General features: G+C 35.3%; 3 protein-coding genes across 3 annotated transcripts; 2 read left to right on the top strand and 1 right to left on the bottom strand.

Moving 5' to 3' along the window:
* Window positions 1-4,819: 4,819 nt before the first annotated feature.
* Window positions 4,820-12,803, top strand: LOC116110480 (E3 ubiquitin-protein ligase UPL7-like). Its single transcript, XM_031396697.1, has 10 exons — window positions 4,820-4,933; window positions 5,040-5,162; window positions 5,985-6,225; window positions 8,150-8,742; window positions 8,950-9,933; window positions 10,009-10,343; window positions 11,087-11,365; window positions 11,484-11,736; window positions 12,394-12,564; window positions 12,684-12,803. Exons 1-10 carry the CDS (start codon window positions 4,910-4,912, stop codon window positions 12,801-12,803), a joined length of 3,123 nt encoding a protein of 1,040 aa, XP_031252557.1. The 5' UTR covers window positions 4,820-4,909.
* Window positions 12,804-14,329: 1,526 nt separating this feature from the next.
* Window positions 14,330-23,196, top strand: LOC116110479 (E3 ubiquitin-protein ligase UPL7). Its single transcript, XM_031396695.1, has 12 exons — window positions 14,330-14,938; window positions 15,146-16,129; window positions 16,205-16,539; window positions 17,283-17,561; window positions 17,680-17,932; window positions 18,590-18,760; window positions 18,880-18,972; window positions 20,403-20,510; window positions 20,915-21,031; window positions 21,402-21,491; window positions 21,625-21,732; window positions 23,063-23,196. Exons 1-11 carry the CDS (start codon window positions 14,330-14,332, stop codon window positions 21,706-21,708), a joined length of 3,123 nt encoding a protein of 1,040 aa, XP_031252555.1. The 3' UTR covers window positions 21,709-21,732; window positions 23,063-23,196.
* Window positions 22,137-25,257, bottom strand: LOC116110490 (GDSL esterase/lipase At5g03820-like). The gene is made up of 5 exons (XM_031396703.1): window positions 24,110-25,257; window positions 23,891-24,021; window positions 23,560-23,793; window positions 23,076-23,331; window positions 22,137-22,649 (listed from the first exon to the last, which is right to left on the bottom strand). The coding sequence occupies exons 1-5, from the start codon at window positions 24,348-24,350 to the stop codon at window positions 22,456-22,458; spliced, it is 1,056 nt and encodes a 351-aa protein (XP_031252563.1). The 5' UTR covers window positions 24,351-25,257; the 3' UTR covers window positions 22,137-22,455.
* Window positions 25,258-25,748: the final 491 nt, after the last annotated feature.

Raw genomic sequence — 25,748 nt, 5'->3', positions numbered from 1 at the left:
TGGGGGTGCCCATGCGACGTGGCGTGGGATAGCTCATGCTGCGACATGTCGCTAAGTCACAATGCCACGGGTATTCTACCAGTTGCACGACCGGTGTTCGCTAGTCTCTCAGAGCCCTTCGACCCACTTTCCGCCACTTGCTTTCACTAACTTTTATGCGTTGTAGGGTGCGCGGTACGCGCTTTCACCTGTTTCCGCGCTTTCCCGCGACCTGCAAGTGTCTTTGGCGGTGGCACCGCCTCGTTAGACTCTGGTGGTACGACCTGATCCAAACGGTCTAACCTTTGGCTAACAATTTGGAGAGTATTGTTGAACCTCTCCAGGTAATCCATCACAGATGGGTCGAGTTGTGAGCTTGAAGGAATATCCGCCATGATACTCTACTAGATTGGAGGCACTTCAGGAGAAGTGTCATCTTGTACCCGAGGGATCTCCTCATTGTCGAGACTAGTTCGCTCAGTTTCAAAACCACGAGCCATTTGCTGATAGATAGGACCGATCGGTCAGAGATTCCTAATGAAGAGCGAATACTAAATCAGGGCCCTTCCTCTAGCGCCAAACTATTGATGCTTGATTTGACACCAACGACTTGCACGTGTAAAGTGCTAAGCAGACTTAGAAATTACACCTGATATGGAAATGTGCAATGAAAGAATAAACAAGAGACAATTTTTAAAGTGGTTCAGATGCTAAAAAGCGAATCCTACGCCCACTATATTTGTATTGATGGATGACTACAGTCAGGTCGCGGGCAACGAATTGAGTTACAATCTAGAGAGAACTTAAATACAGAGAGAGAGAGAGAGTCTGCTCTTAGAAGATTAAAAATGTCCGGATCCTATAAATGAGAGAGGAGCCCTCTATTTATAGTCGATGGATTCAAGGTAATAATCATGATTTTGCAGTCGGGTTGGTGTGATACAATTCCTACCTTGCTTCCCATTAGCCGACTATACAAGAGATATCCTTAAATCACGTAGGGCTTGGGCAAGTGGACAATTCCTAGCCACTCACAAGCCAAGCTTTCACCTACCACGTTGATGACAACCTTACTACTTCCGTCCTTGTGCGACGTAGCAGCGTTTAGACGGCACAAAACCTTCTTGAACTCTGATTGACCCTTGCTGTCTTAAGCTTACATCAGCCCTGATTTTTTAGGCATAATAGTTAATTTTAGCATAAAAAATTGACTGATAATTTTTTTTTTTTTTTTAATTATTATAACAGTAAGAAGTATTTTTATTAGTTAATTTTATGTAAGAAGGATTATTATTATTAACGTTTAAAAAATTTCCTACATTGAAATAAAATTATTTTGTTTTTTGTTTTAATGGGTTATAACTCATCTTCTTTTAATGTGTATCACTAACATCTTATAATAATTTAGATTTATCTGAAAAATTATTCACTATGTTTGGCTTACTATTTTTATCCAGATTCTGGATCCTATTCTCCAAATAACGTTTGGCTTACTATTCCAAGAATATTACCCTATTTTTTTAATTACTTTTAGACCCCATAAGGTTATTAATTTCATCAAATACACCCTAAAAGAAAAGTTTAAAAATTATCAAAAACACCCCCACAACCCATACTCACCAGATTCCGGCAACCACCGTCGGTGGTAGCCGAAATCTATACAACGGCCAACCTGTTGACCATAAATGGCCGGAAGTTCACGGATCTGGCATTTTTCGGCCAGATCCACCATGGATTTGGCCGGGAAAGGCCAGATCTGGCCGTGAATGACGGCCAAAGAAATGGCCGTCGTTGAGGTCAACGACGGCCTCAACGACGGCCAAATCTTGGCCATCGTTGACCGAAAACAACGGCCATATCTTTGGCCGTCACTGAAGGCCAAAGATGGCAGTCGTTTTAGCCTTTTTCGGCCGTTGACGGCCACGACAGGCCGTAGATCTGGCCTTTTCCGGCCAGATCTGTGGTGGATCTGGCCGGAAAAGGCCATAACGACTCGTTACGACACAGATCCGACCGGTCTGTGTCGTAACGCGATTTTCTGGCCAGATTCCGGCGGTGGTGGCCAGAATCTGGCACTGCAGGTGGTGGCCAGAATCTGGCACTGCAGGTGGTGGGGGTATTTTTGTCAATTTATATGTTGGGGGTATTTATGAAATTAGCAAACTTAGGGGGTTTTTCATAAATTTTTAAATTTTACCTCGTAATACTCCCATATTCAATTATCCAATACTATCCCTAAAATCCTACCCAAAATAATAAACCAAACGCATACATTATTATCCAAGGGTAAAGTAAAATGTTTCAAAAAAAAAACAAAAACACTAACCGAGTTTTGAAAAGGAAAACAAATTTCGTTTACCTTGAAAAAAGGTTCCGATTTAATGATGCCAGACTTAAATCCAAATTCCAAACTGAGTTAACAAGTTGAAAACTCTATAAAAGTCGAAAATGTATAATTATATATAAATTATACCTCTTTAAAATAATGATTTTTTTTTTTTATTATAATCTAAGAAAATCAATTTATTAATCATGAGGTGAAAATAATATTCTAAATAAACTTCAATATTTTTTAACTATGCTATGACAATGAAAAAGACAATTGTTGTGTAGAGTGGTTATTTTCGAAAAACCCACGTGTTTGGCTTATTTCCCTGACCCCCTATTTTTTTTAAATACCTTTAGTCCTCGTTCCCTTAAAATAGTTGTGATAATCCTCTAACGACTAACAGGGTTTATTATTTTTTAGTCCTTATAATTTCGGTTTAATATCAAGGAAATCTTAATTTTTTTACTATAATTTTGGTTTAATATCAAGGAAATCTTAATTTTTTTACTTTCAAAATCATCCACCCATCTAAAAGCATCTCTAAATGACTCTTTATATGACAAAAACTCTTTATTATAAAGAGTTTATCTATAAAAACAAGAGCAATAGACTCTTTATCTTTAAAATATAAATAAGAGAGTGGGTTTAGCTCTCTACATTTAGAGAGTTAAATTTCAATCTCTATCCTAATTTTAATTAATAAACTACAAGTTGCTATGCATTTTATTTATTAATTCTCTCTCCCATTAAGTCTATTCCTTAAAAATAAAGAGCATCTTCATTAAATTTAAAGAGTATTGGATTTAAATAAAAATTATGTTCTTTATATTTAAAAATTAATGAAGATGCTTTTTATTTATATGAAAGATGCTCTTCAAAATGAAGAGTACCATTGGAGATGCTCTTACAGATGATAATTTGAAATTTACGAATTAATGGCAAATACAACTTTTATACTAAGGTTTGCTTGGGAGTTTTTTTTTTTTTCACTGGTTTTAGAGGGTTTTTAATTAAACTGGTTTTTAGGTGTTCTAAAACCATTATTTGCCAGATTTTTTATGCACTGGTTTTGACTAACTCAAAAATCTCCCAGAACTAGTGTAGTGTATTTTTGAGGGTTTATAAAACACCCCAAATCGGGGTGTTTTGGTTGGTTTTAAAATTTAATTTTATAAATACCCTATCCACTACAAAACTATCCCAATTATATAAAAAAAAAATTGACCATATTATACGCGTCTCCAACCATATTAAATATAAAATAATTTTAGCTATCATAAAAAAAAAAAAATATGAAAATCTCATTTCTAGATGTTTTCTCGAAGAAGTAGAGCTACAATTTTTTCAATTATTCCAAATGTTGCAATGAATGACAAAGAAAGATAAAGAGACTTTATTACGTTTGAAGTTATTAAATACTAATAAGTAGAATACAAATAAAGATCTTTTACCTTATAATTGAAAAAACAAAACTCCAAAGTACTGGTTGAAGTTGAAGTATTTTTATGGGCATATATGTAAATTTATCATTTTAAAAGACTATTACAATCACTAAAAATAAACTTCAAGCATAGGTTGAGTGTTTCAAAAACCTTTACTAACCGCTACGGTGGTTTACCCTCAAAACTGCTATGGTGGTTTACCCTCATAACCGCTATCATAAAACTCTCAAGCGAGCCCTAAGTAAATATATTTTAAAAGAGTATGGAAGAATAGAATAAAATAAAATAAAATATAAATTAAAAGGGTGAATAAATGATATTGAATAAAAGGGTGGAAATGGGATATAAAATAAAAGAGGTACTAAAGTGAGACCAGGAAGGAGTCATATGTGGATGTCAATTTCATTCACAATTCTCAATGTCACTACACAATGAGCTGTGTAAGCTATTTATAAATTATAACCAAGCTTGCCACCTTAAAATTATGGATTTTTTTAGTTTCTTGTAAATAAATCGTATTGATATAATTAGAGTTATATAATTATTTTGCCAGTAATGCTTATCTTTAAATCCCAAAAACGTGTCTATTCAAATCTACATAATATTTACGTAAAAAAAAAACTATCATAAGCAACAAATTTTAGAGCGTCATTTGTATGTTGTTTTATAATCATTGGCAACAACAATAACATGTTTTAAAATTAGAAAGCATTGCTAATGTATTATCCTTTATTTGGACTCAAACTAATTAGCTTCATATTTTTTATAAACAATATTAAGCATAATACATTTCTTCGATATTTTAGAATTCTCATCACATATGGATAAGGGATTGGTACAATAGGTTGGTAATTAAAAATTTTTATATAAGGAAAAAATATTATTTACTTAAAATTTCTGCATAATTACACTCCGTTAAGATTTAGGGATGCGATGAGATAATTTCTGATATAATTTATATAAACTTGACTATTAGCTAAACCTCAGGGTATTTTTAAAATTTTCCCGTTATGTTTATTTATTCGTGTAAAAGCGAAGCCCATGATAATAAATAAAACAGGCTAATTAACCGGCACTATCTCAGTTAAATAATTTGAATTGCCAAATATCAGATTCATTTCTTCATCAATTTGCTTCGATGATCGTGGCTTGATCTCCCATGGACCCCTCTCGCAAGCATCAAGTACTCTCTTTCCTCGATCCAATTCCAAATTCTTCTAATTTTAACCTTAATTCAACACTAACTGGCCACAGAATTTGACTAATTGTTGAGTCTTTTGATTGATCAGGTGTCCTTGAGAGGAGCGAGTGCCAAAGAGATTTCCAGAGAAGCGCTTCTTGAGAAGGTCTCGCAGGAAAGAGAGTTGCGTAACTATGCCAGACGAGCTACAGCCGCTGCAATCTTTATTCAGGTCAATTCTTTTTATTTATTTATTTTTATTTGTTTTGCTTTTTGTTGTTTTTAGGTTTTGGTTGTGTATTTAATTTTTTTTGTTAATTTTGGATAATTGGTGAAAATAATGTTGTCATTTCGTCAATTATTGCTGAAATGTATATTGTTAGTGTTAAACATTTGATCAATGCAATGGAAGCCTGGTTAAAGTAGTTGTTTGTTTATTCGAGTACTACTTAACTTGATGGGTAAAGTGAAAAGTCTTTTTGGCTATCGTGTTAAAGGAAATATTTGTTAATAAAAGAGTCCGAATTATGTGGATGATTTGAGCTTAAGATTTTATTTTTGTCAAGGAGAAAAAAATGAAAAAAAAGGGTGTATCTGAAAGTGGATGGTTCAATAATCAATTGTGCGTGAAAGAAAAGAGGTTGACTTTATTTGGACTCAAACAAGAAATAAAACAAAGAAGCAAGAATATAGTGAAATTATTTATTGGTAGAAGCAGTTAGCGGTCAACGCAGCAACTGGTGGTGGTGAAGCTTGTCAGATCAACAAACTGGATGTGTATAAAAGTTGCTTACTTGAATTTAAAGGGAAATGTTTTTTGTAAAATAATAGTGATAGAAAAGGTTTAATTTTCGCTACTCTCACTTTTCTGGTTGATAAATCAGTGGCCAGGAACTTTCTTTGTTCAATAGTTTTATGTTTTGTACTTGAAACCCAAACAATAGTAAATCCAACATTAAATATTTAGTATCTTTTTGCATGTACTACATTGCAAGAAATGAAGTGGGATCCATAAAATGGGATAATGACTTTTTTTTTTTTTTTTTAAATTCAGAGTGTTTGGAGGTGCTACTATATGAAAAAGAAGGTGGCCATTCAGCTTCTAGACGAATGGGAAACTTTGGTGAATTCTCATGCAAGTGTACTAACTGCAACATGGATCTCCAGCAGTCTTTTGAGACCTTTTCTCTTCTTTATTACATGTTTATCAACTCAGCATCAGAAGATCAGTCCCAGAAACACAGAGTGCATGCAGAGTTGCTTTAAAATTCTGCTAGAAAGCATAAATTCCAACGGTATGCCTTTTTTTAAATCTTAACTTTGTTTCATTATTTTGTTCTGAACATTTAATAGTCATTATCAATTATTGAGTTATTTTTGTGATGTGATTTAAGATTTTATAAAAACAAAAAAATTTGAGACTTCTGTGATGACAAATTTCCTTTATGGTTACCAATTTATTTTTCAAGTTTTTATTTTATCTGGAGACAGTAATGCATTGGCCAAATAAGCAAAAACATAACTTATAAGCGCTGCTTGTACTAGACATCTTACTTCTTTTTATTTTTTTTACCTTTTTATTTTTGGGTAACTCCTTGAAAATATAACAAGGTGAAATTAGAGAAGTGTTGGTCTCCCATCTACAATTTATAGATAATACTAGTTTTGCTGTTGTTTTTTCTTCATCTAGTGATGAAGATAAAATTTTTGACCTTATTAAGGTGTTTTAAGCATTTTGTGCTCTCATCTAGTTTATCCAAGTAAGGGAAGTTGACTTTTTATCCTTTTTGTGTATTTAGTCTTCCCACCTTCTTTCTGTCCTTATTTAGGGTGTGCACTGAAAGGTTGGAAAGGCCATGAGAGACTTTTTATGAGAAGGGGTTGGAGAAGGTAAGAGAGATTTCTAGTGAGCTGGAGTTTCGTCTCAACCTTATTCTGGAGGAGGTTTAGGAATAGGAAACCTAGTTAAAAGAAACCAAGCTGTGCTTGGTAAATTGCTAGAGATTCCCCTTGGAAGCTGATACCCTTTGGTAAATGGTGACTAAAACCAAATGTGGGATTCATAAAACTGACTGGGACCTTGAGGAAGCGGTTAGGGGTTCTTGTATATGTCCTTGGACAATCATTTCCCAGGCAGTAGCTTCTTTTTCCCTAATGTCAAACAAGCAGTGGATAATGGTGAGAAAATTAGATTCTGGGAAGACATTTGGATGGATGATGCAGCTATTTGTTGGCTTTTTCCCAGGCTTTATAGGTTATTCAAGGGTATAATCTTTATATTAAACATATGGTGGATGCTGCCCCTTCTCATAGACATTGAAACCTCAAATGTTTTAGATATTAAAATGATGGAGAGTCTCTTCAATTTGCTGAGCTTCTCCCGTTGTTGAAGGGCACTTCTCTCAAGAATTGAAGGAATTGGGACTGTGCTGTTATGCAATTATTTTGGATCCTTTAGATAGGAAGATACAAGAGAAGTTTTGAAGATTTTGTGGAGAAGATGTTTCTTTCTTATGGGATGAAGAAACGTATTTTGGTGGATAATGGTCAGAAAATTAGATTCTAGGAAGACATTTGGATGGGTGATGCAGCTAGTTGTTGGCTATTTCCAAGGCTTGATAGGGTATTGATGGGCAGAATGTTCTATTGAACATATGGTGGGTGCTGTTATGGCAATTATTTTGGGTCCTGTAGAGAGGAAGATACAAGAGTAGTTTTGAAGATTTTTGTGGAGAAGATGTTTGTTTCTTATGGGATAAAGAAACATTTTGGGGTTCTTTTTCTTCAGAGTTTAAGGATCTCCCTTTTAAATCAAATTTGGGAGATTTCAATGATCTATCTTGAAAGGCTTTTCTATTTTCTGATTTATGGTCTTTGTCTGTTCTTAGTTGAAATCAGTATAATTTTGCATAGCTTTTGAACCCTTTCATGGTTTGTAAGTCGGCTTGTCCTTTTTTCTATCTTCTTTGATATAATACAAATTCTTCTTTGTTTACTAGCATGATTAAAAAATATATATATATATATATATTGGAGGAAACCTCTGTGAGAGAAACTATAGAAGAAAACTACAGAGCATAGAGCTGCTTGATGTTGTCTGTTCTGTTTAATTTCTTTGAAGCACCTGCTTCATACCGTGCATTTTTAGTAATTTATCTTTAATTTTATCCTATCCCTTGACAAATAACTAATTTATTGATCTTATGTTTTTAAGCATAGATTCAAGGAAGAATTTTTGCTCCCTGGCAGTGGGTACACTTGAAGAGAGAATTACATGGACTTATCAAGCAAAGAAGCTGATCTCTCTCTGCTCATTTATTCTTTCAGAGTGTGATAAATCCCATTCAGGGAATCAATGTATTGTTATTCTCACCTCCATTGCATTGCGTCTCGTTGTTGTCTTAACTGATGTGAAAGGCTGGAAGAGCATTAGTAATGATACTCTTCAGGAAGCAGACATGGCAGTAAAGGATTTAGTTTGGTTTATGGGAAGCTGTCATAGTGGTCTGTACATATCTATTAGAAGATACTTTGACAAATTAAGTGTTCCTTCTTCTTCTCAAATAAACAGTATTATCCAGAAAGATGATCGGTTCTTGATTACTGCAAGTGCCGTAACTTTAGCTGTAAGGCCATTTCATTTGATTGACTATAGTGTTGTTAGCCCTAGCCCAGTGGATGTGCATTTTGCAGCTGAGCAGTACTGTTTGTTTCTACTGACTATTCCTTGGCTTCTTCAACGTCTACCTGCTCTTTTTATACCTGCTCTGAAGCATAAGTCTATTATGTCTCCATGCTTCCAGGTTTTGCTGGTAAGGCTCATTAAATTTGAACAAAACTCTTTAGCAATCTTTTCTAATTTAAAGTTCTGATAAAATATTTTCTCATGGTTGTAATTTTTTGATGGGATGTTAGTGCATATTTTCTATTAGTTCGTTCTCTAGGTACTAAGATTTCAATGTTCACTTTGATGTTTCAAAACATGTGGAGACTTATCAAACTGTGGCAGGTGATGGCAGATTCTGAGAGATAAGATCTTCAAAGAGATGCAGGAGATGGGTCAGTTGCAAAAACACCTTTCTTCAGAAGAAATTCCACCTGTTGGTTGGGCTCTTGCAAACATTATGTGTCTAGCTACAGGAAGTGAGAATGACTTTGTGAATTCTGTTGACTATGCATCCTATGTCCAGGTTGTTATCACTCTTGCAGAGAATTTATTAACTTGGTTTGACAGTGTTGGATGGATTAAAAATGAGATTCAAGATCTTCAAGGTAATATTGAAACTTCCGCAGCAAGCATTGGTGCAGTTTTACATGGGAGTGAGACATTCTGTGGGTCCTCAAAGATGACATTTATGGACCTGTTTAGACCTGTCTGCCAGCGGTGGCATCTTGTAAAGCTTCTGGAAATTGCAAAAAAAGATGCTAGCTTTCATGGGACTGAGACACTACCAACGAAAGGTTCAAAGTACATTGTGAAGTTGGAGTTGCTCGACATTGCATATTTTTACTCTTACATGCTTAGAATATTTTCTCTCTTCAATCCTGTAGTTGGGTCTTTGCCTGTTCTTAACTTGCTATCTTTTACACCTGGATATCTTGTGGATCTATGGGGACAACTTGAAAATTCCCTTTTCCCTGGAAATGGTCACTTTACTGAAGATAATTATGTTTCTACAAGTAGAAGCGCAGGAAACAAGAAAGATGGGGTTTTGGAGAGAAAACAAAAACAAATCAATAAGGATGCTTCTAATAAATTTGTAAATGCACTGCATAAACTTACTGGGAAGTCACAGACAGGGATTAATTATACAGATAATGTTGATGGTCGACCTAAGACAGTACAGGTAGATGAGGAATCTTCTGATGTCTGGGATGTAAAACCTTTGAAACACGGGCCACCAGGAATTTCAAAAGATATGTCATGTCTGCTTCATCTGTTCTGTGCTACCTATTCACACCTGCTGCTAGTTCTTGATGACATAGAGTTCTATGAGAAACAGGTAAACTGGTTATAGGTTTTTCTAGCCATTTGGAGTTATTGTGTTACTTATTTAGCATTTCATGACTTGGGTTAGGTTCCATTCACGCTGGAGCAGCAGCGAAGAATTGCATCTATGCTTAATACACTGGTTTATAATGGCTTGAACCAAAGTATCGGTCATCAGAATAGGCCCCTTATGGATTCTGCAATCAGATGCTTGCATCTGATGTATGAAAGGGATTGCAGGCACCGGTTTTGCCCGCCTGTTTTGTGGCTATCACCTGCTAAAGAAAGCAGGCTTCCAATTGCTGTTGCTGCAAGAACTCATGAAATTTTGTCTGCTAACACGAGATCAGATGATGTCTCCACTGTTTCAAGCATGGGTTCTGTTATCACTACTACTCCCCATGTATTTCCATTTGAAGAAAGGTTAGTATATCAAGCTTAAGATCTTCAATACCTCTCTATTGCTCTGACTCACCACAGAGTTGCAAGTGAAAATGTAATTATGTAACCTTTAAGCAGGGTATTCTTTAGATACGCATTCCTAATATTCTTTGTTCTAAGGGACCAAGTTTTATGAAAAAAAAACTTCAGCTTACTACTTACCTCTGAATCAGCTTTGGTGTCCTAATGCATGATGCAGTGAGATCTATAAATTTCTCTTGTACATAATGTACTTCCAAGGATCACTCAGAACATCTGTATGACATCTGCCGTAAAGAATGTGTTGTAGCGAGTGCGAAGGAAACATAACTCATATTTCTTTTTGACTGGAGCAGATATTAGTGGACCTTGCAACAGTGAATTCTCCATCTGTGTCTTTACTAATGCAAACAATGCAGAATACATGTGCTTCTTGTGGGCTGTGAGCCATGATCACTTTTTTACTTGTGTATATGGCAATTTTTTGTTTATACCAAATTTTGTTAATTATTAGCTTCTTTTCATTTTACCTTGGAGATTTGTGCCTATTATCTGTTGATATTAGAATAATGAGACTAAAATCTTGCTGCCTGATTATCTTGAAAATAAGAGGTGACATTCCTTTTTATTTCTTTTAAGTGGATTATTTTTGAAACTTTCAAGCTGATTTAAGTTATTTGATATCTATTTTAGTTTTGTTTAGACTAGCAAAATACTGTTTTTGAGTTAAATTTATTCGTTAACAGAGTTGAGATGTTTCGAGAGTTCATCAATATGGATAAAGTCTCCCGTAAAATGGCTGGAGAAGTAACTGGACCTGGTTCTCGGTCGATTGAGATTGTAGTTCGGAGAGGTCATATTGTTGAAGATGGCTTTAGACAATTAAATTCCCTTGGATCAAGATTGAAGTCATCCATTCACGTTTCATTTGTTAGTGAATGTGGCCTTCCAGAGGCTGGCCTGGACTATGGTGGACTATCAAAAGAGTTTTTAACTGATATATCAAAGTCAGCTTTTGCTCCTGAGTAAGTTTTACAAGATGGTTTTGTTATTTTGGATTTTCAATATTTCCATTTGCTCATTCAGAACATATATGTTGATTATTTATTCATGAGCTTATTTTTCTTAATACTATTGTCTAAGGTACGGGCTATTTTCTCAAACCTCAACTTCCGACAGACTTCTGGTACCTAATGCAGCTGCAAGATATTTAGAGAATGGTATCCGGATGTTTGAATTCCTTGGAAGAGTTGTTGGAAAAGCTCTCTACGAAGGAATATTACTTGATTACTCCTTTTCACATGTCTTCGTACAAAAGCTTTTAGGTCGATATAGCTTTCTTGATGAACTATCAACACTTGATCCAGAGCTGTACAGGAATCTCATGTATGTCAAGGTAACCCCTTGTGATGGATACTTTTGTGATTGTATGTGTATTGACTTGCTTATTCTTCATATTCTTGTTTACTATTCATTGAATCGCTGATATGGCATTACTAGTTAATTTACAAATACGCATTGAACTCTATAAGGTTAATGTCAGTGGTAAAGGTGGAAGTATGCTGATGACGTTAAAGGTGCCATTTGTACTCCAAACCATCTATTATCGTGAGATGCTTTGACAGGACGGTGATCTCTATCACATTATCACCACATACTAATAACAGAGACTCAAGCTCCCATTTTAAATCCTAAATACCTTTGAAATAAGGATACTGCAGTAATCTTCCATAATATACTAACAGGACCAGCAAGTTCGGTAGTTTATCATTAGAAAAAAAAAAAAGAACTAGCAAGATGGCTTACATATTATGAACACTCTTCCAAAATTTGTGTAAATTCAATTTTGCATCATGAACTGGATTGGTTGAAATTATATCCTCTAGCTTGCTTGTTTGATTCGTTGTGAGTGTTTTATTTAGTCTTGCATTTTTTCCTTTAATATATGGATTTGTTCTGCAGTTTAAATTTTGCACTTGTTTAATTGTATATGCATTTTGATTACTTTAAAAGTTCCTTAAATTGTGACAGTTTATTGGTTTTGTTACTACAGCATTATGAAGGCGATATCAAGGAACTCTGTCTGGATTTCACAGTTACAGAAGAATCATTTGGTAAACACCATGTTATTCCGCTTAAACCTGGTGGCAAGGATACGTCTGTGACAAATGAGAACAAGATGCAGTATGTACATGCAATGGCAGATTATAAACTCAACCGTCAGGTCTCTAATTAGTTCTGAAATCTTAAGAATGTTTCTTCATTTGCTCTGACACTAGGATATGGAAATGAATTACTTGTGTAATAATTAGATTTCCTTCTTTTTCTAATGTGTAATTGCAGATACTGCCTTTCTCCAATGCATTTTACAGAGGGTTGACTGATCTCATACAACCATCTTGGTTAAAGTTATTTAATGCAAGTGAATTCAATCAGGTATTTTCCCTTTATGCATGCATTTAGTGTTTCTTTCTCTTATCTGTCAATAACATTGAAGCATTGGTGCAGTTGCTTATAAATAAAAACTGAATTTACTCACCTCATTTACCACTAATTTTGTTTGTCAATATGACAATGATGTCAATATCGGAAGTTAAGAGGAAACGACATTCATATTGATTAGTTTTCTGGTCTGGTCTTACTTTATTACTTCCAACATTTTGGGTGGTGTACTCGTGTGGTGACGGAAAAGGGATGGAAGTTTTAGAAACAGATATGTGGCATGTTTGTCCTTAGATTAGTGTGCTGTGTGCCAAGTGCAGATAGAAAGGTATCTTTTATTTTGACTAATGAACCTAAACTTTGTTCTCCTATGTCGCATATATTATTTAGTCGTTATTTTAGAGAGAATTCCAGCTTCAAACATAAAATAAAAATATTCCTTGTGTGTAACAAATTTCAAATCTTTCATTTTATGTAAGATCAGGATTTCTGTTGGGAGTCTTAAGTGGCTTTTTTAATACTAATAAACCTTATACTATTATATTTACTGACCCCATGTACTCTTTTTGAGAAAAAAAAAAAAATTATATAAATCTAATACCTGCTACTTCCTCTTTTGGGCATGTAATCACATTTTTTAGGAAATCATAATCAGTAACTCAATTTTGTGACTTGTATTTTAATTTCTTTCTTTGTTCCTTGTTGTACTTGTACGTAGAATGTTTTCTCTTTATTTTGTAAAGGTTATAGCAAAAGACTCGTTATTATTATTTATTCTTAGTACGCATTCTAATATTCTTTGTTCTAAGGGACCAAGTTTTATGAAAAAAAAACTTCAGCTTACTACTTACCTCTGAATCAGCTTTGGTGTCCTAATGCATGATGCAGTGAGATCTATAAACTTCTCTTGTACATAATGTACTTCCAAGGATCACTCAAACATCTGTATGACATCTGCGGTAAAGAATGTGTTGTAGCGATGCGAAGGAAACATAACTCATATTTCTTTTGACTGGAGCAGATTTAGTGGACCTTGCAACAGTGAATTCTCCATCTGTGTCTTTACTAATGCAACAATGCAGATAATGTGCTTCTTGTGGGCTGTGAGCCATGATCACTTTTTTACTTGTGTATATGGCAATTTTTTGTTTATACCAAATTTGTTAATTATTAGCTCTTTCATTTTACCTTGGAGATTGTGCCTATTATCTGTTGATATTAGAATAATGAGACTAAAATCTTGCTGCTGATTATCTTGAAATAAGAGTGACATTCCTTTTTATTTCTTTTAAGTGGATATTTTTTGAAACTTTCAAGCTGATTTAAGTTATTTGTATATATTTTAGTTTTGTTTAGACTAGCAAAATACTTTTTTGAGTTAAATTTTTTGTGAGAGAAACTATAGAAGAAAACTACAGAGCATAGAGCTGCTTGATGTTGTCTGTTCTGTTTAATTTCTTTGAAGCACCTGCTTCATACCGTGCATTTTTAGTAATTTATCTTTAATTTTATCCTATCCCTTGACAAATAACTAATTTATTGATCTTATGTTTTTAAGCGTAGATTCAAGGAAGAATTTTTGCTCCCTGGCAGTGGGTACACTTGAAGAGAGAATTACATGGACTTATCAAGCAAAGAAGCTGATTTCTCTCTGCTCATTTATTCTTTCAGAGTGTGATAAATCCCATTCAGGGAATCAATGTATTGTTGTTCTCACCTCCATTGCATTGCGTCTCGTTGTTGTCTTAACTGATGTGAAAGGCTGGAAGAGCATTAGTAATGATACTCTTCAGGAAGCAGACATGGCAGTAAAGGATTTAGTTTGGTTTATGGGAAGCTGTCATAGTGGTCTGTACATATCTATTAGAAGATACTTTGACAAATTAAGTGTTCCTTCTTCTTCTCAAATAAACAGTATTATCCAGAAAGATGATCGGTTCTTGATTACTGCAAGTGCTGTAACTTTAGCTGTAAGGCCATTTCATTTGATTGACTATAGTGTTGTTAGCCCTCGCCCAGTGGATGTGCATTTTGCAGCTGAGCAGTACTGTTTGTTTCTACTGACTATTCCTTGGCTTCTTCAACGTCTACCTGCTGTTTTTATACCTGCTCTGAAGCATAAGTCTATTATGTCTCCATGCTTCCAGGTTTTGCTGGTAAGGCTCATTAAATTTGAACAAAACTCTTTAGCAATCTTTTCTAATTTAAAGTTCTGATAAAATATTTTCTCATGGTTGTAATTTTTTGATGGGATGTTAGTGCATATTTTCTATTAGTTCGTTCTCTAGGTACTAAGATTTCAATGTTCACTTTGATGTTTCAAAACATGTGGAGACTTATCAAACTGTGGCAGGTGATGGCAGATTCTGAGAGATAAGATCTTCAAAGAGATGCAGGAGATGGGTCAGTTGCAAAAACACCTTTCTTCAGAAGAAATTCCACCTGTTGGTTGGGCTCTTGCAAACATTATGTGTCTAGCTACAGGAAGTGAGAATGACTTTGTGAATTCTGTTGACTATGCATCCTATGTCCAGGTTGTTATCACTCTTGCAGAGAATTTATTAACTTGGTTTGACAGTGTTGGATGGATTAAAAATGAGATTCAAGATCTTCAAGGTAATATTGAAACTTCCGCAGCAAGCATTGGTGCAGTTTTACATGGGAGTGAGACATTCTGTGGGTCCTCAAAGATGACATTTATGGACCTGTTTAGACCTGTCTGCCAGCGGTGGCATCTTGTAAAGCTTCTGGAAATTGCAAAAACAGATGCTAGCTTTCATGGGACTGAGACACTACCAACGAAAGGTTCAAAGTACATTGTGAAGTTGGAGTTGCTCGACATTGCATATTTTTACTCTTACATGCTTAGAATATTTTCTCTCTTCAATCCTGTAGTTGGGTCTTTGCCTGTTCTTAACTTGCTATCTTTTACACCTGGATATCTTGTGGATCTATGGGGACAACTTGAAAATTCCCTTTTCCCTGGAAATGGTCACTTTACTGAAGATAATTATGTTTCTACAAGTAGAAGCTCAGGAAACAAGAAAGATGGGGTTTTGGAGAGAAAACAAAAACAAATCAATAAGGACGCTTCTAATAAATTTGTAAATGCACTGCATAAACTTACTGGGAAGTCACAGACAGGGGTTAATTATACAGATAATGTTGATGGTCGACCTAAGACAGTACAGGTAGATGAGGAATCTTCTGATGTCTGGGATGTAAAACCTTTGAAACACGGGCCACCAGGAATTTCAAAAGATATGTCATGTCTGCTTCATCTGTTCTGTGCCACCTATTCACACCTGCTGCTAGTTCTTGATGACATAGAGTTCTATGAGAAACAGGTAAACCAGTTATAGGTTTTTCTAGCCATTTGGAGTTATTGTGTTACTTATTTAGCATTTCATGACTTGGGTTAGGTTCCATTCACGCTGGAGCAGCAGCGAAGAATTGCATCTATGCTTAATACACTGGTTTATAATGGCTTGAACCAAAGTATCGGTCATCAGAATAGGCCCCTTATGGATTCTGCAATCAGATGCTTGCATCTGATGTATGAAAGGGATTGCAGGCACCGGTTTTGCCCACCTGTTTTGTGGCTATCGCCTGCTAAAGAAAGCAGGCTTCCAATTGCAGTTGCTGCAAGAACTCATGAAATTTTGTCTGCTAACACGAGATCAGATGATGTCTCCACTGTTTCAAGCATGGGTTCTGTTATCACTACTACTCCCCATGTATTTCCATTTGAAGAAAGGTTAGTATATCAAGCTTAAGATCTTCAATACCTCTCTATTGCTCTGACTCACCACAGAGTTGCAAGTGAAAATGTAATTATGTAACCTTTAAGCAGGGTATTCTTTAGATACGCATTCCTAATATTCTTTGTTCTAAGGGACCAAGTTTTATGAAAAAAAAACTTCAGCTTACTACTTACCTCTGAATCAGCTTTGGTGTCCTAATGCATGATGCAGTGAGATCTATAAACTTCTCTTGTACATAATGTACTTCCAAGGATCACTCAGAACATCTGTATGACATCTGCGGTAAAGAATGTGTTGTAGCGAGTGCGAAGGAAACATAACTCATATTTCTTTTTGACTGGAGCAGATGTTAGTGGACCTTGCAACAGTGAATTCTCCATCTGTGTCTTTACTAATGCAAACAATGCAGAATACATGTGCTTCTTGTGGGCTGTGAGCCATGATCACTTTTTTACTTGTGTATATGGCAATTTTTTGTTTATACCAAATTTTGTTAATTATTAGCTTCTTTTCATTTTACCTTGGAGATTTGTGCCTATTATCTGTTGATATTAGAATAATGAGACTAAAATCTTGCTGCCTGATTATCTTGAAAATAAGAGGTGACATTCCTTTTTATTTCTTTTAAGTGGATTATTTTTGAAACTTTCAAGCTGATTTAAGTTATTTGATATCTATTTTAGTTTTGTTTAGACTAGCAAAATACTGTTTTTGAGTTAAATTTATTCGTTAACAGAGTTGAGATGTTTCGAGAGTTCATCAATATGGATAAAGTCTCCCGTAAAATGGCTGGAGAAGTAACTGGACCTGGTTCTCGGTCGATTGAGATTGTAGTTCGGAGAGGTCATATTGTTGAAGATGGCTTTAGACAATTAAATTCCCTTGGATCAAGATTGAAGTCATCCATTCACGTTTCATTTGTTAGTGAATGTGGCCTTCCAGAGGCTGGCCTGGACTATGGTGGACTATCAAAAGAGTTTTTAACTGATATATCAAAGTCAGCTTTTGCTCCTGAGTAAGTTTTACAAGATGGTTTTGTTATTTTGGATTTTCAATATTTCCATTTGCTCATTCAGAACATATATGTTGATTATTTATTCATGAGCTTATTTTTCTTAATACTATTGTCTAAGGTACGGGCTATTTTCTCAAACCTCAACTTCCGACAGACTTCTGGTACCTAATGCAGCTGCAAGATATTTAGAGAATGGTATCCGGATGTTTGAATTCCTTGGAAGAGTTGTTGGAAAAGCTCTCTACGAAGGAATATTACTTGATTACTCCTTTTCACATGTCTTCGTACAAAAGCTTTTAGGTCGATATAGCTTTCTTGATGAACTATCAACACTAGATCCAGAGCTGTACAGGAATCTCATGTATGTCAAGGTAACCCCTTGTGATGGATACTTTTGTGATTGTATGTGTATTGACTTGCTTATTCTTCATATTCTTGTTTACTATTCATTGAATCGCTGATATGGCATTACTAGTTAATTTACAAATACGCATTGAACTCTATAAGGTTAATGTCAGTGGTAAAGGTGGAAGTATGCTGATGACGTTAAAGGTGCCATTTGTACTCCAAACCATCTATTATCGTGAGATGCTTTGACAGGACGGTGATCTCTATCACATTATCACCACATACTAATAACAGAGACTCAAGCTCCCATTTTAAATCCTAAATACCTTTGAAATAAGGATACTGCAGTAATCTTCCATGATATACTAACAGGACCAGCTAGTTCGGTAGTTTATCATTAGAAAAAAAAAAAAGAACTAGCAAGATAGCTTACATATTATGAACACTCTTCAAAAATTTGTGTAAATTCAATTTTGCATCATGAACTGGATTGTTTGAAATTTTATCCTCTAGCTTGCTTGTTTGATTCGTTGTGAGTGTTTTATTTAGTCTTGCATTTTTTCCTTTAATATATGGATTTGTTCTGCGGTTTAAATTTTGCACTTGTTTAATTGTATATGCATTTTGATTACTTTAAAAGTTCCTTAAATTGTGACAGTTTATTGGTTCTGTTACTACAGCATTATGAAGGCGATATCAAGGAACTCTGTCTGGATTTCACAGTTACAGAAGAATCATTTGGTAAACACCATGTTATTCCGCTTAAACCTGGTGGCAAGGATACGTCTGTGACAAATGAGAACAAGATGCAGTATGTACATGCAATGGCAGATTATAAACTCAACCGTCAGGTCTCTAATTAGTTCTGAAATCTTAAGAATGTTTCTTCATTTGCTCTGACACTAGGATATGGAAATGAATTACTTGTGTAATAATTAGATTTCCTTCTTTTACTAATGTGTAATTGCAGATACTGCCTTTCTCCAATGCATTTTACAGAGGGTTGACTGATCTCATACAACCATCTTGGTTAAAGTTATTTAATGCAAGTGAATTCAATCAGGTATTTTCCCTTTATGCATGCATTTAGTGTTTCTTTCTCTTATCTGTCAATAACATTGAAGCATTGGTGCAGTTGCTTATAAATAAAAACTGAATTTACTCACCTCATTTACCACTAATTTTGTTTGTCAATATGACAATGATGTCAATATCGGAAGTTAAGAGGAAACGACATTCATATTGATTAGTTTTCTGGTCTGGTCTTACTTTATTACTTCCAACATTTTGGGTGGTGTACTCGTGTGGTGACGGAAAAGGGATGGAAGTTTTAGAAACAGATATGTGGCATGTTTGTCCTTAGATTAGTGTGCTCTGTGCCAAGTGCAGATAGAAAGGTATCTTTTATTTTGACTAATGAACCTAAACTTTGTTCTCCTATGTCGCATATATTATTTAGTCGTTATTTTAGAGAGAATTCCAGCTTCAAACATAAAATAAAAATATTCCTTGTGTGTAACAAATTTCAAATCTTTCATTTTATGTAAGATCAGGATTTCTGTTGGGAGTCTTAAGTGGCTTTTTTAATACTAATAAACCTTATACTATTATATTTACTGACCCCATGTACTCTTTTTGAGAAAAAAAAAAATTATATAAATCTAATACCTGCTACTTCCTCTTTTGGGCATGTAATCACATTTTTTAGGAAATCATAATCAGTAACTCAATTTTGTGACTTGTATTTTAATTTCTTTCTTTGTTCCTTGTTGTACTTGTACGTAGAATGTTTTCTCTTTATTTTGTAAAGGTTATAGCAAAAGACTCGTTATTATTATTTGGTAAGTGTGGGTGGACTATGATTTTGAAATGGTGTATTGTTCACTAGGTTCAAGCTTTCAAGTATTCTCCCTTGCAGTTGCCATCCAGCACTTGAATTATCAGGTCTTATTGCATAATGGACGTAGTAACTCATGAATTTGTACAGAATCCTTTCAAGCCAAAAGAGTTACATGCTTGTTGGATCTTGAAAAGAAAATCCAATGTCAATTTGACCTTCAAACTTTCTGCAGCAGACTGAGAGCTAATTCTCCTGTGTTCAATTTGGCAGCTCACTTGCAGCATTTTCTAATCAAGATATACTTGATTGGTTCACGTGCCTTTAATTACATTAGGAAGTTAAAATCAATTATGCATTTGGTTACTGGGGAATAAAGCATATTGATTGTGCAATGGGCATGTTGCTTAAGCATACACTGCTTAATGCCTACTTTAGTCAAATGGAAAGGGGTTTCATTCCTTGGTAATTAGAAATCTGCCATCTTTGAACAGTTTATAGTACTTATATAACTCTGAGTGTGATTGGATTGGTATAATGATCATGATTCCTTGTCTTTAGGATTTCTCTTTCTGGTGGTGCTAAATTTTGTTTGACTAATCTTTTGCATTAATTTGTCATGTTGGTCAAATGCTGATGCACATTGCTCTTTTCAGTTACTTTCAGGCGGCAAACATGACATTGACGTAGATGATTTGAGAAATAACACAAGGTACACTGGCGGCTATTCTGAAGGGAGTCGGACTGTTAAACTCTTTTGGGAGGTATTGCACCCACTTTGCAGAAGTTTAACGATCCAATTCTTTTTGTGCATGGGCTCTTTTCTACCATAAGGAAAAGAAATCCATTGGCTAGGTTTGGCATGGACTCATCTTCTGTGCACCAGTCTAGTGATTAATTCATCTTTCCAATTCTTGTATAAGCTAGTTTGAAACCTTTTCATGCCTCTAATATCTTCTCTGTGTATCGGCAATTTATACATGAAGACTTGTATTATTCTGTTGAGATGTAAATGTTTACCATCATTGGCATCTGGCTTTCTAGTTTGTTTAACATCCTGTCACCCCCTTGGTACAAATATAAAGACCATTTGATTTTGGACAATTTACTTAAAGTTCCTCATCTTGATTTAAAGTTTCCAATCAGTTTTTCTGGTTGTTTAATGCAGGTTATTGAGGGATTTGAACCTAAAGAACGCTGTATGTTGCTTAAATTTGTAACCAGTTGTTCTCGAGCTCCATTGCTTGGATTCAAACACTTGCAGCCATCTTTTACCATTCATAAGGTATGCTCTTGATTGTGCTGCTTCTTCAGAAAAGTTGTTTATTTTATTTCTTAAGATGAGTACAATCTGGCTCTTCTTTGGCATCTCTGTGATTGGTCATTGCCCCTGCCAGTAAAGTTCCTCCTATATATAGAAAAGCTTCAAATGATATAAGAATTTGATTGTTTCTTGACATCTAAGGTAAGATGTAATTTCACCGAGCAATACAAATGGATTATAGATTAAATTGCCCATTAGTCGTCTTATCCATTTTAAGCATTGTACACTGAATTGTTTTTTAAGGCAATGAGTTATTGCCAATTCTCTCTCTCTCTCTCTCGCTCTCTCTCTCACTCACTTTAACAATATCCAGTTTGGTTGGATTATTCAGGTTGCATGTGATTCCTCTCTTTGGGCAGCAATTGGAGGACAGGACGTGGAGCGGCTTCCATCAGCTTCTACATGCTACAATACTCTCAAGGTACTGTTAGTCGTGATGTAACATATTTTGCAGAACTTAAAACCAAGTACATTGATATTTCTGATTGCCTCTTTCATCTCTCATCTTACCCATAAATCACATGCATGTTTTTTGTTCTGTTGGGTGCTTGCAGCTTCCAACATACAAACGTTCAAGCACTTTGAGAACAAAGCTTCTTTATGCAATCAATTCCAATGCGGGATTTGAACTTTCTTAGGGATCTGACATATTTCTGCTTCAGGTGAATTTGATTTGTTTCTCATTTGTCTTACTAAATCCTTAATTCTACCCTGAATGAAAGTGGTTCTGATTACTGAACAACAACCCACAGCCCCCCCCCCCCCCCCAAAAGCAAGAAAGAATGGTTGTGATTGTTACCCATTTAAACTTCTAGTTATGCTATTGGATTGCCACAAAGCACAGCCATCATTTATTTTCGTATCCATGCTGTTCTATAGAAGTATTGAAACTGCCTTGTGGTGGAAAAACAGGACCTTACAATCAGGAGAATAAGATGAATATCATGAAAAGTAATGCTTGTTTGGGACAATAAAAGGTTTTCTTACATTTCTTAAAATTTGTGAATTTCACAAAATAATTTATAAGGAGAAATAAGGTTACAAACTCATTGTAAAAGCTGTGTGCAAATTAGGACATTAATAGAATAGATCAGTCATAATTGTCATTACATCTCGTGATTTGCATCCAGTTGCAATCATAACATAAATTAAATATATAAATTACTTAGAAAGCTAAGCATGATTATCTTATTGATCCTACATAAAAGTGTAGGAGAAGTAACAAGCAGCCCGTGTCACTTGATTAACCAAGGAGGCTTTACAAATATCCCAACATGGGGTTCCAAATCTGTCTTACTAAAACTGCTGAAGTTCATATCTGTTTCTATAACATATATAATACGTTTATACGAAAAATAGAGCGCTGAAATAGTAATAAGTAACTTTCAAGAGATGAGGTCAATTCCCTGTACAAGTAGATCCCCAGCCAAGACTTTGTTGGCAGCTTCAGATGGATGGAATCCGTCCCAAAACACATAATTTGTGGCATTGGAACATGTCCCTATAGACCTGGAATTACAAAGCACAGATGTTTCTAGGGTACCTGTCCCACAGCAAGCCCTTCTCGACTCAAAGAATCCTGTAGTAGTAAGTACAGTTTTACATTGAACAAACACTGATATCAGTCTCTGCATAGTCGATGTATGAATATGATTTTATTCATGCCTTTCATGATTAATGGATGCTTTGATGCTGTTTGATCTGTGTTTGTCTTTTGGACTTTGGATGGAGAAAAGATCACCAATAAATTTCTGTACATGCATTTACTCTAAAGGAAAAAGTTTTTTGCTTGAGGAAGAAAGAGGAGGGGATCTTTTACTTAATTATAATGGAAAAAAATATATGAAAGAAAATAAAATTCAAGACAATATTTTGTAGATTTTCGATTCACACATTCTGCCACCATTATCATAAATAAATTATGGTTTAAAGTTCTTATTTCACAAGTAAATGTGCATTTTTTATGGTGACACATTGACTAACTACTTGCAGAATGGGCACATACCACTGTCACTAGGGCTATTGATCATGTCCAAGAGAGGCTGGTAGATATCAAATACTACAAGTTTGAGACCGGGGAGCTTATTAACAAGGCTCTGAGATGTACTGTTCAGTTTCGTGTTGTATGAAGTGGCATCTTGGTTTAACCTTGCGACGCACTGATTGCTTCCTGCTCCATACAGAGTGATGGCTGCTGGCAGACACCCTATTGGAGGTAGATTTGTTACTCCTAGCCTCCTTACTCCTAGTCCATATAGATTCTGCCAGAAAGAAGAAAACCAAAGAGAATAATGATTGGCGCAAATTTCTTTTTTTTTTTTTTTTTTTACATCTTAAGCACTTAACTTGAGCTTCTGTATAAATTCATTACTTAGAGAAATCACATGTGTATATTAAAGTCATGAAGATTATCCACTCTGGAGATATTGTTTCACAAATACAAAGGCCTAGACACCTGTTTATGAGTCGAGCACATAGCATGGAGATACCTGAACAAAAGTAGAGTAGGAATTCATGAGCATGTCTGAGAATCGGGCAGGTGAGTAGATTCTGTTAATGAGGGGATTAATGTAGTAATTCTGAATAAAATCACTACTTCCTGCACTGAACAGATGGATTGCACCAGAGAAAATGGGATTGGCCTTTTCTTTTCCTACCAGATTCACTATTTTTGTTTGATACTCCCGGTAGTATCTAAGTTGCTGAGTCAATGAAATGCTATTCTGCAAAACCAACAAAAGTATAATGTTTAAGGTAGAGAAAGTAGTAATATTAGAACCTTGCATTATATCAGAGAGAGTTTTGGATCTTATTTCTTACATATAACTGAGCTGTAGTGTCAGATAAGCCAGAAGCAGCAGACGCGAAGTTGACTCCAGTCAAGAGTATATTCCCTTGCGCTTCTTGGCTAAGGTAAGGTGGTGGGTATGTGGTGAATCCAAGGAACTCAGCTGTGAATCAATGAATCAAACATATCATTAGAGAAAGAAAAGTTGGTGTTGAAAAAGGAGAGAAAGTGAGGTCTTCAAAAAGTTTTACCAGTGAAGTCTGTGGCTAACTTTCCATTGCAGAATCTTCCTGTTGGTCTGTGTGTAACAAAGTCTCTTCCATAAGGAGGGAAATTTGCCTTGATAAGTGTATTGAGGTTATTGTTATTCCCCACATCAACAATTGAGTCCCCAAAAATGATGAGTGCAGGAACAAGAGGCTGCCCATTAGCAAATGTGATTACCATAACAAGAAACACAAACCAACCCAGAAACTTACTTGAGAACTTCATTTTCTCTGTTGAAAAACCAAAACCTCTCACAGGCTATAGTGAATGAAGTGAAGGGAGGCAGATGGGGATGAATTTAATAGGTGGAGCTCTGGTCAAATTGATAAAACTGTCTGGGTGAGTATGGTTCCAATAAAGCTGAACCTTTCCTGTAAAGCATGCATGTTTAGCACCCCATGATTTTTGTCCTCTTTGTTACTCTTATCTTTATTAGGCTAACCAAAAGTGTAATTTTTTTTGTTATTGTTTATGTTTATGGATACTGAATTTGCTTTGGAGGAGATGACAAAAGGATTTAGTTAAAGCTTCGGTTACTTTCTCAAGAGGTTAGTTCCTTTTCAATAGCATCTCTCACGTTTTACATAATGTGCTAAAGTATCGTGCCTTGAACAAGTTGTACGTTGCCATCTAAATCCAAGGATTCGTTGAATCGGAAATATTTCAAGACCCCCATAGTTTTAGATAATTATTAAATATCTGAGAGAGAGGTGGTATTTTCGCATTTGCTATCTTTGGGTATGGTGGCGGCAAATGGCAACGGAGAAATGAGATAACAAACCCAATACACCATTAAAGAAAGCATTACATACTTCTTAACTTTGTGGTAAATGGGTTACATAATTATTTAGCTTTCTGTTGTGGTGCGACTGTCAGCTCAGATGTGCATTTGTATGTGCTAGACATAAAAATATTTGACACTTCATCTGCAGCTTCATTTCAACATACACGCTTTGCAGGAATAATCATTCGTAAGGGTAAGGATAGAACTGGAATTTTGTTGGTCAAAGCTGGTCAATTATTTCATAACCCAAAAGGGAAGGGGTAAAACTGGAATTTTGCTAAAAGGGTAAGGGTAGGTCAAAGTTAGTTAACTGCAAATGGAAGTTTAGGATCAAAGGGCTTTGGGTGTGTCGGTGTAACTGTAAGTCTCCATAATTAATTATGGGGAAGTTCCTTTCAGCAAACCTCAGGGGTGTGTATGTTTTTAACCCTACGCCAAATTTAGCAGGTTACCTAAAAGGGACCCTTTAAGTTGTCATTTTAATGCCTTTAATCCACTTATTATGTTAGAATTCTAACATAAATGTAAATAATAAACAGTTATGAATTTTATTCTCCCCAACCAAAATTTTGATATTCTTATGCCTTTGAATTCAATGGTATCATTGATGGTAGCCTGAACATCAGTCAGTGTAATTACTTCAACCTTTTATGTGAATATCTACCTTCAGTTAAGTCACACACTCTAAACTTGCATTTTTCTGGCAATTTCTCAGTGTCATGTCTGGGGAGCAATGAACATAAATCTTTATGAAGGACCACCCACTTCAGTAGAAAGTTTTAATGAAAAAATAGGTACTCTATTTATACACTGCTGCAAATATCGGGTATGTTAATGAC

This window comes from Pistacia vera, unplaced genomic scaffold (assembly GCF_008641045.1).
Source record: "Pistacia vera cultivar Batoury unplaced genomic scaffold, PisVer_v2 Contig603, whole genome shotgun sequence".
NCBI lineage: Eukaryota > Viridiplantae > Streptophyta > Magnoliopsida > Sapindales > Anacardiaceae > Pistacia > Pistacia vera.
This window is presented reverse-complemented; position numbering and strand designations above follow the sequence as displayed.